This window comes from Alexandromys fortis, unplaced genomic scaffold (assembly GCF_014885135.2).
Source record: "Alexandromys fortis isolate MF-2015 unplaced genomic scaffold, M_Fortis_MF-2015_v1.1 scaffold_71, whole genome shotgun sequence".
In the NCBI taxonomy this organism is placed as follows: domain Eukaryota; kingdom Metazoa; phylum Chordata; class Mammalia; order Rodentia; family Cricetidae; genus Alexandromys; species Alexandromys fortis.
The window spans coordinates 4,785,930-4,802,850 of NW_026067954.1; the positions used below are offsets into that span (position 1 = coordinate 4,785,930).

At 47.7% G+C, this 16,921-nt stretch overlaps 1 protein-coding gene across 3 annotated transcripts in view; it reads left to right on the forward strand.

The window, feature by feature from the left end:
• Loxhd1 (lipoxygenase homology PLAT domains 1) overlaps window positions 1-16,921 on the forward strand; it is a 137,616-nt gene that overhangs the window by 58,356 nt on the left and 62,339 nt on the right. For 2 of the 3 annotated variants that reach the window (XM_050151703.1, XM_050151704.1), the window contains exons 15-21: window positions 3,796-3,872; window positions 5,616-5,812; window positions 7,693-7,885; window positions 9,767-9,927; window positions 12,991-13,471; window positions 13,933-14,087; window positions 15,773-15,906. In XM_050151703.1, the coding sequence (XP_050007660.1) occupies window positions 3,796-3,872; window positions 5,616-5,812; window positions 7,693-7,885; window positions 9,767-9,927; window positions 12,991-13,471; window positions 13,933-14,087; window positions 15,773-15,906 (1,398 nt within the window). The remainder of the gene's footprint in view (window positions 1-3,795; window positions 3,873-5,615; window positions 5,813-7,692; window positions 7,886-9,766; window positions 9,928-12,990; window positions 13,472-13,932; window positions 14,088-15,772; window positions 15,907-16,921) is intronic. The other variant, XM_050151705.1, reaches the window with a different exon arrangement.

Sequence of the window (16,921 nt, forward strand, 5' to 3'; positions counted from 1 at the left end):
AAGTTTCCAATCAAGGCATTCTACAATGAGGAGCAATCTCAGTGTTTCATGAAACCCCAGTGGTTCTCATTCACCTGTATGAATGCCTGGTGGGGGGAGGACACTGCCAGAGTAACTTGGGGCATGAGCCCACACCCTGATTCATTCCTCACCTGAGCTGTGTGACTCTCATGGTAGGGAGGGCAAAATCGTTTTGAGCTATTTTAAATGTGTGTGTGTGTGTGTGGTATGCACACTCCTGTGAGCTCCAGGGAAAAGATTCATGAAGCTACCAGCATGCTGACATCCGTTTAGCAACACCTCATGGTAAAACTAGGTTAGAGCATTTGAAGCTGAAAGGAAATTGATTTTTAAAACTGTGTCTATTAATACATCCAAGTGTCTGGGTAGCAACAAAGCATGTGTCATGGTTTCCTTTCACCTCTTGGGAGGGGATGGGGTAGGTAAATGGAGGGGACATGGAGCAACAGGTGGGATTTTCTGATGGCCGTAGCCTATCTGCTTCTATCCGTGGTCAGGCACATCCCAGCCATCTCTCCTGCGGGCTCTTGTAACTTCAGAGCCGGCAGTGATCCTGCCAAGACAGAGAAAGGGAAAGTCCCAATGGCTCAATTTAAGAGACTGTAGCTAGTAGTCTGTAGTTCCCAAATCCTCTGTCACCAATGCCGAGGGTGACACCATGAATCTTCGTGTCTTGAAGCCTCTGCTTCACCTCTCTGGTGTTCTGAACCACAGCCCTAAAGCCTACATAAATGAACAGCGTTTTAGAGTTGGCTAATACAAACTGACAGCATGATCCTCAGGGAGTGGGAGCCCTTGGGATCTGGGTATGAAATAAGTAAGAAGAGATGAGAAGAGCATGGTGTTGTCTCATTGGCCCTGGGAAGAGGTTCAGGAGCCCTGTGCCCTGTGTCAGGAGGGGCAGGGAGGAGGTGCTGCCTTGATTTCTTTATGGCTTCCTTTATAGGCTCGTGTTGCTTTGAATGTATTAATGACAAACTCAAGTCACCAACAATGCATAGGTGTAACACCAAGAAAAATAAAATGAAAAAGCTTATGCCTGGTATAATTTAACCTAGAGAGATCCCAGCTTGCATCCTTTACTTCTCCCTCCTGGGGTCTTCTGTGGTCCCTGTCTGCTGTGTGAGTCTGAATCTGCACCTGCCTGGATATGTGTGAACTTGTTCCTGTCTCTGTATCTTCATGTCCCTAGCAAAGGGCTTTGCTCTCTCTTTACCAAAACAGCACAGAAAGCACCACAGTGGGGAAGGGATGAGGGATATAGAGTTGAACAAGGATTAAGTCATTTATCCCAGCTGACCCAGATTACAAGCAAACGCTATATCCAAATGCCACTCCCGGTGTTTATGGTGGATATTCATTTTATAAGGCCGCTCTCAGCCCATTTCCTGTTTTCAGCAAATAATTACTATAACATACTTACATATAAACTCACATATATTACTCTTGGGCCAGTGGCATGGAAGAGCCAATAGTTTAAGATTACAGCTCTGCATAGCTTGGGTTGTAAAATCTAATGGGAAATCCAAGGCAGTTAAGGTTGGTTGTTATATTGTTTTCTTAAAGGTAAGTTAAACAAACAGGCTGTACACAATAGGACCACAGTCTCAAGAGACCTCAGGGTGTATTGTCTACCCTGCCTGTGAGGGCCAGCAAAAGTTCCAGTCTCCTAGAATGGAAGACATATTTCTTATTATAATATTGAATATTATATCAATAGGAAGCTCTGCCCTCTCAGGGGAGTGAAGGAATGGGCCTTAAAGAGAAGCACCAAGCCATAAAGAGGGAGATATGTGGCCAAGGCAAAAATGTCTTGGTCTCTGCGTTTCTCTTAGACAAAGCTCTTAAAGTTTTTCCTCTAGTGGTCCTTTTTGCACAAGAAATTTGTATATGATCTTGGGTGTCTAGGTCAATAATATAGCTATCCTAAGTTAACATTTATGAACAATAAATAGTAAAGAAATCTGTTATAAGATGACTCTTTGTTATACAAATAATTTTACCATTTATTAGAGACAAAAATAAAAAATTAATTAGTTATTTTAATTAATTATTTTTAATTAACTATTTTGCTAATTAGGTGCCTATGTTTATTGATTTTACAGAAAAAAGTTAAATATCAGCTGAACATTTGATTCTTCAGGATGTAGAGTGCCTTCATTATTTTTCAGAATTGACCGATATCTTGATTTTTATTTTTTTATTAAAAATACTTACTTTTCATTTTATATACCAACCCTAGTTCTTCATCTCTCTCCTTCTCCTGCCCCCCATTTCCCCTCTTCCCATCCCCCATCCACTCCTCAGAGAGGGTAAGGTCATCCTTAGGGAGTCTACAAAGTTTGGCATACCAACTTGAGGCAGGACCAAGTCCCTCCCCACCTCTGCTCCATATTGAATATTTTAATTTTCTAACTGTCAATGATGATAACTCTGCTTTGCATGAATAGATAGTAGAAAATGGCAGAAGGCTGTTTAGGATCATTTCAGAAATTGTTGGAGATTCTATCTTAATCCCAAGGCAACATTTATTTGATAATCTTTTAAATCAAACTCAAGCCAGAAATTCAAGCAATTATAAAAAAAACTAAATATTCTAACACAATAAAATACAGAGATATACTAGCTTGACATTTCCTGAGGAATGGCTGTAGGAGAATATTAAAGGTCTTTGAGTTCCATAATGATACTTTGTGTTTCTATAAGAGCAAAAAATGTATATACAATGTAAAAACCCTGTAATTCATAACATAACAAATGAACAGTCTTGAATCAGGGCCAAAGAACATCGTGTTACATTAGTGTTGCATGTGACGACATATGCAGGAAAAAGCGTGCATGCTGCATGCATTCTCAGACCCAAGTGAAGTCACCCACACAGGCAGGCATGGCCACCTGGGATTTACTTTGTTTCTCTAAGTAAGTTTGGATTGTTGCGCACCAGAACCTCTTTACTGCTGCCTGAATTCCACAGTTCCCACATTCAGCTCCACGGTTCACGCTCCGCAGTTTAAGAAGCCAGATCCTAGAGAACGGTGATTGGCCCTGGGTCACAAACTAGCCTGCCGATGGGGCGTACACAACTCATGCTTGCACAATAGGCTTGTTTCGCAGGCTTGGCGATATTCCCCATGTCTTCCTTTGGGCAACAGCCAACAGAGGGCTGGAGCCACTGCTCAGCGTGACATCTTGAGTCATAGATATCACCTCTGAGTCCTGAACACTACGGACTTGCCTTTTCCTGAGGTCAAATCTCATTGTCTTTGAAGATTCCAGTTCACCTTCTTCACCATGGGTCCTTCCCCTTTCTGTAAATCCTTACAGCACTTCCTTTGTCCAGCCTACCCATCTTCTTGATCATACTCTTGGCTACAGTAGCCTGAGCCGTGCTGTCCCAGTGTCCTCTTTCTTTGCTCTCCTGTGCTCTGTCCTTGTTCATCCACACTAAGCAGCAGCCCTGTCTCTCACTTGCTGTATTCTGTCTTCATGGGCCTTTCAGGAATTCCACCCATCCCAGGATATGCTTTTCCTTTGGGATGCTCCTCTCTCTTTTCCCGGCCCACATTTTTCCAATCTCAGCCAGCAGTCAGCCTTCTCCAGAAAGTTTTCCTCTGGTCTGGGTTGGAAGACTTTACTAGGAGATCTCAAAGACCCACTTTCTTTGGCTGAACTCAAAACTCTAGGCCTCCTGGTGACTCAGTATGGGGGTCGTGATGGTTGGGGTGTCTGCCTGTTCTACTCAAAGAACTAACACCCCACTCCATTTCTCTCAAGGTGGCTGGATAAGGATAAGGATGATGGACAGCTGGTCCGAGAGTTGCTACCCAGTGACAGCAATGCCACGCTCAAGAGTGAGTTGTCCCAATGGCCAGGTGATGGGTGTTCCCTGGGCATGACAGTTGCCTTTCCTCAGTGAAACAGGACCTAGACCTTCAAAGACACACATCTTCTTCACTTTATTTCATGAAAGCAGTGCAGGGTGGTGGATAAAAATGGCATTAATGGAGGTCTGGAAACTTCTCATGTGTCTGTGCTTGAACGCCCAGTCCAAACCTGGTCTTGGTGTTAGGCACTGAATCTGGGTTAACAGAGTGATAAGAGCAATAAAACCAGCCAATGGCACCAAGCCCGGGGACCCCTGCTTTGTGAGCAGAAATGCATTTGAAGGGCTTATTGAGTAAGGACTTTTAAACTGCTGAGAATTGTCCTGGAGCCCTGGAGTATCCCTTACTAGTGATGCACGCTCAGATGCTGCCGTCTGAGCGTGTGCTTTGGATAATGTGTAAAAGTGACACACTTCCAGACACCCCCAGAGCCCAACAATGCAACACTCCATGTTTCCCGGGTGTCACTCATCTGAGCCCTGTGATAACCCCGAAAAGAGGCAGAGCTAACATTGTCCTTTTGTCAGATGGGGAAACCAAGGCCTGGAAGACGTAGATGCTAATACTTACCTTTTCTAAGGTCAGATTACTCAGTTGAACCAGAATGTCTAGTGCAGCACCCAGTATCACAGAGCCTAAGCACTGGGAAGGAGCTCAAGAGAAGTCACTCACATTTATGATAAGGGGACACTCAGGCCTGCAGTTGCTGATGGAACCGGGATCAGTCACCAGAACGTCTCTGCCTTAGATTACTGCTCTTCCCACCCCAGCAGGCTCTCATTTCACCACGTAGATAGAGAACCCACCCTTCTGCTCTCCTAGCTGGAGAAGAAGGCTTCTGCTTCCTGCTGTGTCTTTAAGCAGCAAAGTGATCTATTTCTCCCAGTGCCCATAGACGTCCCTGGTAGAGCTGAGCTGACAGGTGGCTGCAGATGGCCCCAGGCACGGGGCCTCGGCTTACTTTCTCCAGACTATGTTCCAGGAGGAAAACCCTGAAGGAGCAATGAGTGACGGGCCTTGAACTCTCTCTCTTTGCCTAAGACACACACCGTGGATCCTGCCTGGACAACTAAAGCTGGGCTGCTGTTCTCCCACAACTTATCCTGCCCTCTGGTGTTCTTTATCCCTGCACACAGGCTGGTGCAGAGATTTCTGGGGGATAAAATGGGATAGCGTTGCAAGGTATCCTATTAGGGGAGGGAGCAGCCTTAAATACACACCAAGAATTTGCTCCTGGATAGTGACTTTATTGTCGCCATCTCGTGGCAGGCACCTGACCTTCTGAGCTCTTCATCCTTTGCCTGTGAGGTTGGGAGGAGAGTACTTAGCGATAATAGCATAGAATGTGTACCCAACGTTGTAAGTTCTGAGATGTTCTGGTGCCTTCGCCCATCAGAAGCTGGATAGGGGATTTCTGGGCATGCTTTGAGTCTCTGGAGTGCGGGTGTTTTTGTTTAAAACTTACTACTCTCAGCACCTTCACCTCTTACAGAACAGGAAGAGGCAGGGCCCTGGTTTTATAGATAAGGGGGCTTCACAGAGATGGAGGGAGCCCCTGCTACCAGTTGTAGGATCGGGACTCCAGGCTCCAATGTCCTGACTCCAAGCCTGGGTCTTCCCTGGCTGAAGGTTGTCCCTTCTTTCCAACACCTCGCTCCTTGTTGTACAACCGGCACTAACTTCCTGTCTCTCTCTGCTTGGCATGCTTAGACTTCCGCTATCACATCAGTGTGAAGACCGGGAACGTCTCCGGGGCCAGCACAGATTCTAAGGTGTACATCAAGCTCTATGGGGAGAAATCTGACACCATCAAGCAAGTTCTGCTTGTCTCCGACAACAACCTCAAAGACTACTTTGAACGTGGCCGAGTGGATGAGTTCACACTGGAGACCCTGAACATTGGGACTGTAAGTATCTGTCCCAGAATCAGGTGACATTGTCTCACCACGTTCCTACAATGGCCCACACATGTCCACAGTCATGTTCATGTCTGCACCGACGTGCACCTGGGTGAGCCCATTTTGAAGGAAAAGAACTGCCCACTTAGAGGTTACTAGTGAGGCATTTAGTTTCTCCCGGGGCCAGAGCAGCTGCAGATAAATAAGCAATTATGCTTTTAGAACATCTTTGGGGCTGTAATACACATTTTTAGTAACTTTACCCCCAACATGTGTTCCCGGATTATAGACAGAACATGGGTGCTGGAGAAGGGGACACTGGATTCGGGGAGCGAAAAGAGAGGAGGGAGAACCAAAGGGAAGGGATGACAATAGTTCCCAATTCCATGATGAGCCCTGGGGTGGGGCAGGTCCTTTGCAACCTCGTCAGTCTGCACTCTAGGGAAGGATCTTGGGGCAGTCATTTACCCCTTGGGGTCAATGAACTTCTAACGTATTTACATCTTAAGTCAAATCAATAATTGTGAAATGACAATTTGGTTCCCTTTACTGAAGGATTGTTGGGTGTCTGATGGGAGCGGGGAGGGGATTGCCAGTAGAAAGTCACGGAGACTTCTCACGTTGGTGAAACTCCCTCAGTGAATAGTGTGGCCAAGAGCTTGGGAGCCCACCATTTCCACTGACTTGCCATGTGCAAGTTATTTAACCTTGTCTTCATCAGTTTTCTCATTCCCAATCATGGAGATGCCATGGGGATTGTTATTAGTATTGACTATGTAAAGAATACCCACACGCTTATAGTCAGGGCTCAGTATATACTGCTAAACAATTGCTCCACCTCCCGTCCAAAGGGATGTAGAAGTGAGTGACAGTCCTTGTCTTTTGGGAGCTTCCAGTCATGTCCAACAACAGACAACTGCCCTTGTCGTAACTCTTCTTTATTCTCTCCCTGGAACTGTGGCAGTCCCAGCCGCACAGAGAAACACTGGCACGCTCCTCTGCCTAGTCGGGCATTCGGAGTTACTTTATAACTCCCAGGCTTTATAAACTGAGCTGGTTTTCTCCCAGCATTCTCAGGGGCCCAAGCTCCATAGACTAAACTGTGACAGCTGTGACAGCATTTCATCGACAGCTGCAAAGGGGCCCTTAGTATGTGTGAAAGCAAAAGCCAGGGCTTGGGTGGGTGATGTTCTAAATGTGGACTTTGGGTACCAGGCATAAGTAGTGTTGCCCTCCACCCCAAACCGTTACAGAGAAAAAGTCAGGGCTAGAAGGGTCCTTGGAGGCCATCTGCTGTCTGAGCTCTCAGGCCTTTGCCTACAGGCAAAGATGTGGCAATACCAAATTATCAAAGCAAGTGACTATAGACAGTTAATGGACTTTGGTCCTTGGGTCCCAGAGTAAGAGGCGGGTTAGATACAGAACCACCACCTTGGGAAAGGTTGTCGGCAGATTCTGTCACCCCACAGGAAGGAAATGACAAGGAAGCAGTGCAGAAATGCGCACAACACTGCAATACTTCAAATCAAACCGAAGTAAAGCAGCAGCAGCTGTTAGACGTGCCGAGCAGTTCAGTGCTCCTGTAGCCACAGTCTCATTTTGAAGGACCTAACAGATTCCACAGCTCTTGCCAGCGCTACACCCTCCTTGCTTCTCACAGCAGACCTTGAAATTGAGTTCAGCTGAGGAGGAGGGAATGGAGCCTCTGGGCAGGAAAGGATCACCTGGGTAGGCGGTTCCTGATTACCAGGACAGGCCGGGTCAGAGCCTCTCCCAAGGCACCGGAGGTCCCAGGTGGGGAGAGATTTTTTCAGAGAGCTGGAGGCGGAGGCTTGCTTGAATATTCCTGCACACTGCTGTTCACACACCCTTCTGGAGTTCCCTTCCAGATAAACAGGCTGGTGATCGGGCACGACAGCACAGGTATGCATGCAGGCTGGTTCCTGGGCAGCGTCCAGATCCGTGTGCCCCGCCAAGGCAAGCAGTACACCTTCCCTGCCAACCGCTGGCTGGATAAGAACCAGGCAGATGGGCGTCTGGAGGTGGAGCTTTACCCCAGCGAGGTCGTGGAGATTCAGAAATGTACGGAAGAGGCTGTATGGGCCCTTGGCATCTCAGCATTCCCTGGTCCAATGGGGGAGGAGGAATAATGGAATCAGAGGAAGGAGGGGCCAAAGGAAGGAAGACAGGCCACGTGCTGACTGAGTCTTATCTCCTTGTGGTGTGGAAGAGAGACACGGGGGTGGGAGTGGAAGTGGGGGGTTCCTGTTGCCTCCAGTACTGTGGGTCTGGAAGGGAACAAGGGCTCATTTCACAGATGGCAAAAATGAGGATCTTGGAGAAATATAGAAAAAAGGGGGGAAATGTATATTCTCAACCCTGTGGCAAAATTTATGGCATAGCCTACATCTTTCTTTAGGAAAACTAGCTGAGGAGGTCGGACTTTTCATTTTAGATGTATATTGAGGTTTCTCCAGCCAGTCCTACCTTGGTCTTTGTGAAGGTCGCTGTTAACAAAACAGACCAAAGTCATGTACTTGTGAGGGAGTGAGTAGATTGCCTTATAGGGAAGCGAGAACTCTAGGCTGGATGGAGCGGGGTCAGAGGGGAGGGTGAGCAGACAGGCTGGGTGAGGATGGCCCTGGCCCTGTCTTCCAAGGACCATGATGTGAGCCCTCACTCCTTCAACAGAACGAGATGGGTTTGCTGAGCAACCAGGGCCAGCTGGGCTAGGGTCCCCAGCACTTACTGAGGAGAGAGGTGTGGTGTGCGTATCTGCAGTCTCGGTGCCGTGTGGGTCAGAGAGAGAAGAGATGAGTGGACCCTGGAGCTCACTGGCCAGGGAGTCAAGGCTAAGCTGATAAGCTCAACTTTCTGTGAAAGGCTTAGTCTCAAAAAATGAAGGCGGAGAGAGATAGAATATGACACTACACACACACACACACACACACACACACACACACACCCCTAGCTTTACCTACAAAGAAATCCCGATTTCTTTTCCACCAAGTCTTAGAGCACTCACATCAACAGACTCATGGTGCCACAGTTCTTTAGGAAGACGCATCTACTCTTCAGTGCCTGCTACTGCAACCTACCAATAACATGTTTCCGCCACCCTCTAATACCTTGATAAATATCATTTCAAAATAGGCACAGCTTTTTCTGTGCAGGACCACGTGCTGATGTATTCTGAAAGGCGCTTATATTTAAATGAGTGCTGTCATCCCAACCTCTTGTCTTTCCTGAAATGAAGGAAAATAAATGCAGCTTTTGCTTCTTCCTGCCCTGTGGTATCTGCCTAGTATCAGTAGCTTTATAATTTAATTTAATTTTTGTTGCTACAATGTAGTATTACAATAGAATAGTAGCTGTACTCTATAGTATTATAGACTATATAATGTGGGAGGAACCCAAACTAACTGGTTTACAGCTCTGTACCCTGGAAGCTCAGTACTAATGTGCTGGCATCTGGTGAGAGTGTCCTCTTGATGCCTTCTGTCACAGCAGATAGGGACAGAGAAAGAAGGGGGCACACTCAATCTCAGCCAGAAGGCCTGATCGCTTCTTAAGCTTCTGTATCTCATAATCACAACTAGATTTCAGTGTGAGTCTTAGCGGGAACAAGCATTCAAACTACAGCAGGCAGGCAGATAGTAGAGAGTGCCAGCCATTGCGGGGTCCTCCTCGCTCCTGGCCTCCAAGGACAGTGTGCTGCAGTGGATGAGATGATGTAACAGACGATTGTATAGGTTTGCCCTTTTCACAACATACTCAGTTCTTCTAAGCCTAAACTTGTCCATCTGCAAAATGCTGGCTCATCATACCGGGGAGGTTGCACAGGACGATGCCCGTGAAGGACCAGGCACGCGGGATGGGCTTGGGAAGCGCAGGTGGGAAGGGCTGGGGAAATGTTTGCTGCTCTTACTAAATACTCCATTTCTCCCATATGTGTCCACCTAGTGGTCCACTATGAGATTGAGGTCTGGACGGGGGATGTAGGCGGCGCAGGCACCACTTCCCGAGTCTATGTGCAGATCTATGGTGAAGAGGGTAAGACCGAAGTCCTCTTCCTCTCCAGCCGCTCCAAAGTTTTTGATCGAGCATCCAAGGACATATTCCAGGTGTGTGGGAGTGAGGCCATGGGGGTGCCAACAGAGACTGGCAGTCACTGTGACAGTGCCCTGGGTACCCCCACTGGAGAACAGGCTGCCTCCCTCCAGCTGAATGGAAGGTGTTACCTGGAGGACAGGTTGAACTTAAATTCCCTTGGGTTCCTGGGGGACTCCTGGAAGCAATGAACTGAGTGTAGAGGTTTGAACTGGGAAGGAGAAAATGTGGGTACACATCCATGGTCCACCTCATGCCCATGAATGGTAACTTGTTTCTTGGACCTGAGTTTGGGGTCCTTCCTGGTCTTGTACTTGAGTTACTTGGTGATCTTTGAGGAAAAGTACTACCTCATCCACACCCCCAAAGCACTCCAGCCTTTGGGAGTGGGTGTGTTCTCAGAGATAGTTTTCTCATAGAAGTTCAATCAGGGATTCCTGATACATTGCCTGCAGTGGCTAGTTCTCATTTCATCAATGATGGCACCAGGACTGGGTTTCTCCGCCTACTCCCTGTCTATGGCTCTGACTCTGAGCTTCTCCCAGGCTGGTGACAAGCCTGTCTTTCTCAGGCAGGCTCCTGGGAGGTGGCAGAGTTTACTAATGAGTTTTTAATGTCCTTGAGCTTCCTCTCTCCACATTGCAAGTCTTTGACTAGAAGGAGAAAATGATGTCAATGTGAGCACATTGCTGGTAACAGGGAGGATGCAGAGGCCACTGGGTATTTTATGCTGGATATGAAAGCATTTGTGTGTGTATGTGTGTATATGTACAAGCACATGCATGTGCATCTGCAGACATGTGTGCAGAGGAAGCACGCTCATGCTGGGTGTTCCATGGTTGACCTCGACCTCAAACACCTTGGTCTTCAATGGAGAGCTTTCTCCAATGCCCAGGAAAGGTCCTGAGTTGGGGACAGCCAGGGTCACGAATGTCTGGAACATTACAGGTATAGGCCTTCATGGGTCTGAGTGGGCTGCTTGTCATCCTGGCCATCCAGCTAGCTTACACTCGAAATAATCACACAGAAACTGTATTCATTTAAACACCGCCTGGCCCATTAGCTCTAACTTCTTATTGGCTAACTCTTGCATCTTAATTTAACCCGTTTCTGTTAATCTGTGTATCGCCACGTGACTGTGGCTTACTAGCAAGATTCTAACCAGCGTCCATCTCAGGCAGGAGATCCATGGTGTCTGGCCACTCTGCCCTTCTTCCCAGCATTCTGTTCTGTCTACTCTGCCTACCTAAGTTCTGCTCTATCAACTAGGCCAAGGCAGTTTCTTTATTCATTATCCAATGGAAGCAACACGCAAACAGAAGGAACTCCTACACCACATGGACTCATATGTCCTCCTACACTGCTGACAAGCCCAAGCCTACATATTTGACCTGTTGGGACCTCCTTGGCTTCCTTGTCAGTATCACCAGTTTGTCATTACTGCCTGGTTGGCTTCACAGTCCCCATGGCAGTGAAAAGAGCCAGGGTCAGATACACAGTCAGAAATGTAACTGAGCCACTGGATTACAGTTCCTATACCCTGAATAACAAGGAGAAATTCTGCTTTGCCTAGGCCCTAGTCACCATCTTGCTTGATGATTTCCTGACAAAGGTGGGTTAGCTCCACTGTGGTTTCCCGAACGTGAAGTCTGGAGAGCTGTGTTCTCATCTGGGTCTGGCATTAAAGTGCATGACTCTGACAGCCTTGGGCCTCAGATCGCTGGCGCTCAAATGGGGTAACTGGTGGGACTAGACTTTGAAAAGAGTTGAGCGTGAAGATGGACTCGATCTAAAGGCGCTCAGGAGAGCCAAACACACTTAGTGTTGTGCTCCCCTCAAAGTCTGAACCCCAGTTCCCTCTTCCCGAGACTGTGGAACTCATGACAGAGTGAAATGGATCTGAGGCTGAGGGTGAGTGAGGGTGAGCTGCTGTGCCCATGGGAAGAGACTTCAAAGGGTGGCCTTTGTCCTTAAGACGAAGCCCAAGGCTTGTATTAATTTCTTTTTTCATTTCTGTGACAAAATACTGGAAAAATCAGCATGAGGACAAGAGTGTTTGTTTCAGTTTACGGCTGAGAATGATGGGGTCCATCGTGATAAGCAAGGCATGGGGGGAGGGTTGAGGCAGCCGGTCGCATCGCATCTACAGTGACGAAGTAGAGAGCAGCAGGAATGTGGCTGAGCTCTAAGACCGTGAGGTCCATTCCTAGTGACTCAGTCCCTTCAAGGGGGCCTTGCCTCTAAAGGGTCCACAACTTTCAAAACAGTGCCACCCTCTGGAGACTGGGTGTTCAGACACAGGAGTTTATGGGGGTCATTTTATATGCAAACCACAGCACAGCTCTGGAGCACCTCCATGGCAGGATAGGACCAGGGACAACTACATTCTGGGCCCCACTTTAGCTCAAGGGTCTGGCAAGGCAAGGTTGTGCGACTGGGAAGGTTGGAAACCTTGGAGAAAATGTTTGAGGACTTTGTTTATTTGATACGTTACAAAAGAGAAAACATGTTTCTTTGTTTATTGCTAAATGTATCTTCCTAATAGTGACCACATGAAGGCTCTGTCTGTGGTTTTTTTGTTTGTTAGGTTGTTTTTGTTTTTCCAGGCAGGGTTTCTCTGTGTAGTCCTGGCTCTCCTAAATTCATTCTGAAGACCAGGCTGGCCTCCAACTCACAGAACTCTCCTGCCTCTGCCTCCTGGGTCCTGGGATTAAAGGCGTGTGCCACAGCCTCCAGGCTCTGTCTGTGTATGTTTAGGGTAATAAGGAGGCCCAGGATTGTGAATAGGTTGGAGTTGGAGGTGAGAAGGGACCAACAGAAGTGCTAGCATTGTGAGGGAGCTGTATGAACGAAGACATAGAAGGAAGAGTAGGGACGAAAGAACAGGGAGATTAATGCCACAGGAGCAGAAAGAAATGTTTTTCCTTAAACCTGGGGAAGGGCCAGGCACAGTGGGGGAGCAGGAACTTTCAAACTTCTGAGTGGGGGCCCAGACCTCTCTGCAGGGCAGCTCAGCACTGTGGGAGGCTGGGAGGATGGCAGGGGCCATGTCAGCCACTGCCCTGCACTTTGCACAGCTGGAAGCGGCAGATGTGGGTGAAATCTACAAGATCCGACTGGGACACACGGGCGAGGGCTTTGGGCCCAGCTGGTTCGTGGACACCGTGTGGCTGAGGCACTTGGTGGTGCAGGAGGCAAACCTGACACCCGAGGAGGAGGCCCGGAAGAAGAAGGAGAAGGACAAGCTGCGGCAGTTGCTGAAGAAGGAAAGGCTGAAGGCCAAGCTGCAGAGAAAGAAGAAGAAGAAGAGGAAGAAAGGAAGTGATGAGGAGGATGAGGGCGAGGAGGAAGAAGAGTCCTCTTCAGAAGAGTCCTCGTCAGAAGAGGAGGAAGAAGAAGAGACAGAGGAGGAGGAGGAGGAAGAGGAGGAGTTTGGGCCCGGGATGCAGGAGGTGATCGAACAGTACAAGTTCGAAGTCAACCGCTGGCTAGCCCGGGGCAAGGAGGACAATGAACTTGTCGTGGAATTGGTCCCAGCTGGTCGGTCTGGTCCTGAGCGTAAGCCTGGGAAAAAAAAAGTGGGGGAGGGGTGTATTTCTCCTAAAGGGACTAGGGAGGGGGCAGGGTCTATCCCTCAGATAGAGACTAAGTAGGTGGAATCCCACTGTGGTCCATAAATACCTCTCCTGACTTGCACTTGGAAAGTGACCATTGACCCGCCTGTTTGGAGCTAAACACTACCCTTGACCTGTCCCTTCAAGGGGAAACACTGGCTTTGGGAGGGACTCGTCACACATCTTGATAGAGCTGAATATGGGGGTAAAGTAGGAAGGTTGCTGAGGCCCAATGGCTGTGGATTTCATGGCAAATGCAAGCATTGGGTGGGAGGAGAGTAAGCTTGTATGGCCATAGCAGTGGGACCTTCCTGCTTCCAGGGTCTACCTGGATCCAAGGGCCTGGGACACTGCTCTATCTTGTGACCCCGGTGTTCTCAACGCTGCATTTTTCTGTGTCTCCAGCCAACACCTATGAGGTCCAGGTGATCACAGGGAATGTGCCCAAGGCTGGCACTGATGCCAACGTCTACCTGACCATCTACGGAGAGGAATATGGGGACACAGGGGAGCGGCCTCTGAAGAAATCAGACAAGTCCAACAAATTCGAGCAGGGCCAGGTAGAGTGAGAACTTTCTGGCCCCTGGGTGGGTGAGAGCCAGATACGGAACAGTTTTTGCCCACAGCAACCTCACAGTATCTTGTCCTCTGTATGTCTAACAGGATGTTGCATTCAGCCCAACGATGCCTGGCTGCAGCTACCCTTCTATAGGTAGCAGTATTTTGTGGAGAGTTATGAAAAGGCTAGAGGCAGATCCCCGCAAAAGAATCCCATAGGCTAGTTGGTCTTCAGGGTCAGTCAGAGAATACTGTATTCAGACACTAAGTGAACCGAGTTTAAAAGCTAGATGTGTTTCTATTTTTGTGTATGGGTCACTTGCATGTATGTCTGTCTGCCGTGTGTATTCGGTGCCCACAGAGGTTAGAAGAGCGCATAAGATCCCCTGGGACTGGAGTTATAGGCAGCTGTAAATGACCATGTGGGTGCTGGGAATCAGATCTTAGTCTTCAAGAAGAGGGACAAATGCTCTTAACTGCGGAGCCATTTCTCCAGCCCTTGAGTTTGAGGCCAGTCTCTACTATATAGTGAGACTCTGTCTCACAAGACAAAGAGGTGACACTCTGGGAGGCTTGATGGACAGGAATGAAGTGTGGTGGAGCTGTGTGACAGGGGCAGAGGGATTCCCACCATGACCTTGAAAGAGTGGTCACAAAGCCTGACGCTTCTTTGGAGGAAGGGAAGCCATGAATGACGTGCGTGCACCTCACTCTTCCAGGAACAAGGGAAAGACGTGGAAATGAGAGCTGAAGAAAGCTGCTCTCTTGTCCTTCAAGATTTTACAAACTCGCCTGTCCCTCCCTCCTCTCTTCCTCCTGTTCTTGACCCTCCCTCCTGACCAGGTTCTCTTGTCAACACTGGAAGGGACAATAAATAAGATCTGCTGAAGTACTTTCCAGCTCATGCCACGAGCTATTTCCTTTCCACCCCCTGTTTTCTTTCAGCATCCCTCCCGTGATTCAGTACTGCGTTTTGTTTCTGCATCTCAGTGCCTTATCTTGGAAAGTTATCGCCATTGTATTTCTGGATTGGAGTATTTCTGTAGAGGACAGACTGGGAGAGTTGTTGCAGTCGGTGTTAATACTGGTTGCATGTGGATAATAGCACAGCCATGTGACATTTCAGCAGATAAGGATGGCGGGTGTGATGTGGTCCCCTAAGAGTGTACCACCTAGTGGCATTGAGCCATCTCAAATTGTGTAACCACACAGTATGCTGTTTGTTAGTGAACTTACCTAGCAATGTGTTTCTCAAGTACCCATGACTGTATTGTGATGAAATTAACACAAGTTTGATCACTGCATGATGGTAAATGAGAATGCCCTTGTTATTAGGGACCCACATTGAAATATTTAGGGGTCAAGGATCCTAGTATCTACCACCTACTATAAACTGTTTCAGGAAAAAAAACATACAAAGAACATACAAGAGAGACAAAATGGAGTGATCCAACTAATGTTGCATATGGGGTAACGTCTAAGAGAAGGCAGGCCACAGTTATATCTATTTTTGCAAGGTTTCTGAAGGTTTGAAATCTTCTTTAAAATAAAGGGGATTTTAAAGATGTATCCAGAAAACCCCATCTACTTACTGGCTCAGATTTTATCTAGATCTGAGGGCAGCATGGGGTGGGTGTTGGGAGCGGACATGTGTTGCCCCTTTGAGTCATGCTTTCTCTATATCTAGACAGATACCTTTACCATCTACGCCATTGACCTGGGGTCTCTGACCAAGATTCGGATTCGCCATGACAACACAGGCAACAGGCCAGGCTGGTTCCTGGACAGGGTCGACATCACCGACATGAATAATGAGATCACGTGAGTGGGACTTGAGGGGAGGGAGAGGAGGTTATGCCTGGCACTAAACTAGTCCTGGGGAGAGGACCAGGCACTGGAACATGATGTTTGAGGGTGAGGGTCGGTTGGCTAAGGCCAGGATGACCGTAAGGAATCGGGGTGAACATTGCCTCTTCTCTCCCTCCCAAAAGTTCTAGTCCTGTCAGATAGCAGCCCTGTAGAAGACCCCTTCAGCAGTTCACCCCCAACTCTCCACGGAGAAATAAACTTAGAGCACCTGGTTTTAGTGCTCAGGGGCCAGAGATCAGCAACATTTTCTAAAAGGGCCATGTAGAAAACATTTCCAGTTTTTCACAGCATTCGATCTCTGTAAAAGACTCCACTGGGAAAGTACAAACTGAGCCTTAGGTGAGCAAGCTGGTATGCAGGTTTAACCCCTGCATTTAGGAGGCAGAGGCAGACAGATCTCTGAGTTCAAGTCCAGCTTGGTCTACATAGCAAGGTCTAGGCCAGTCAGAGCTACATAGTAAGACCCTGTCTCTAAACAACAACCTTAAAAGATGCTGAAATGGGGAATGGGGCCGTGTGCCAATCTGTGGACATTGAAATTTGAATTTCATGCCCCAAAGTGTTATTGTTCTTCCAACTTTTTCTTCTCAACAAGATGCAAAATCCGTGGTTAGTTTGATGCATGTAATGGGTTGTGAGCTGGATTGGTACCTGTTGGAGACCCATAGTCAGTCTCTGACCTAGGCTGGGAAGGAGGTGTTTCCATAGATGGAGGAGCCCATGTACCCTGGAAGGTTGAGCCCTAGCCCCATGCCTTAGTTTGGGTTTTTATTGCTGTGAAGAGACACCATGACCACAGCAACTCTTATAAAGAAAACATTTAATCAGGGTGGCTCACTTGCAGGTTTGGGTTTTTTTTTTTTTTTTTTTTTTTTTTTTTTTTTTTTTTTTTTGGTTCGGTCCATTATCATCATGACAGGGAGCATGGTGTGCAGGCAGGCATAGTGTTAGAGCTGAGAGTCCTACA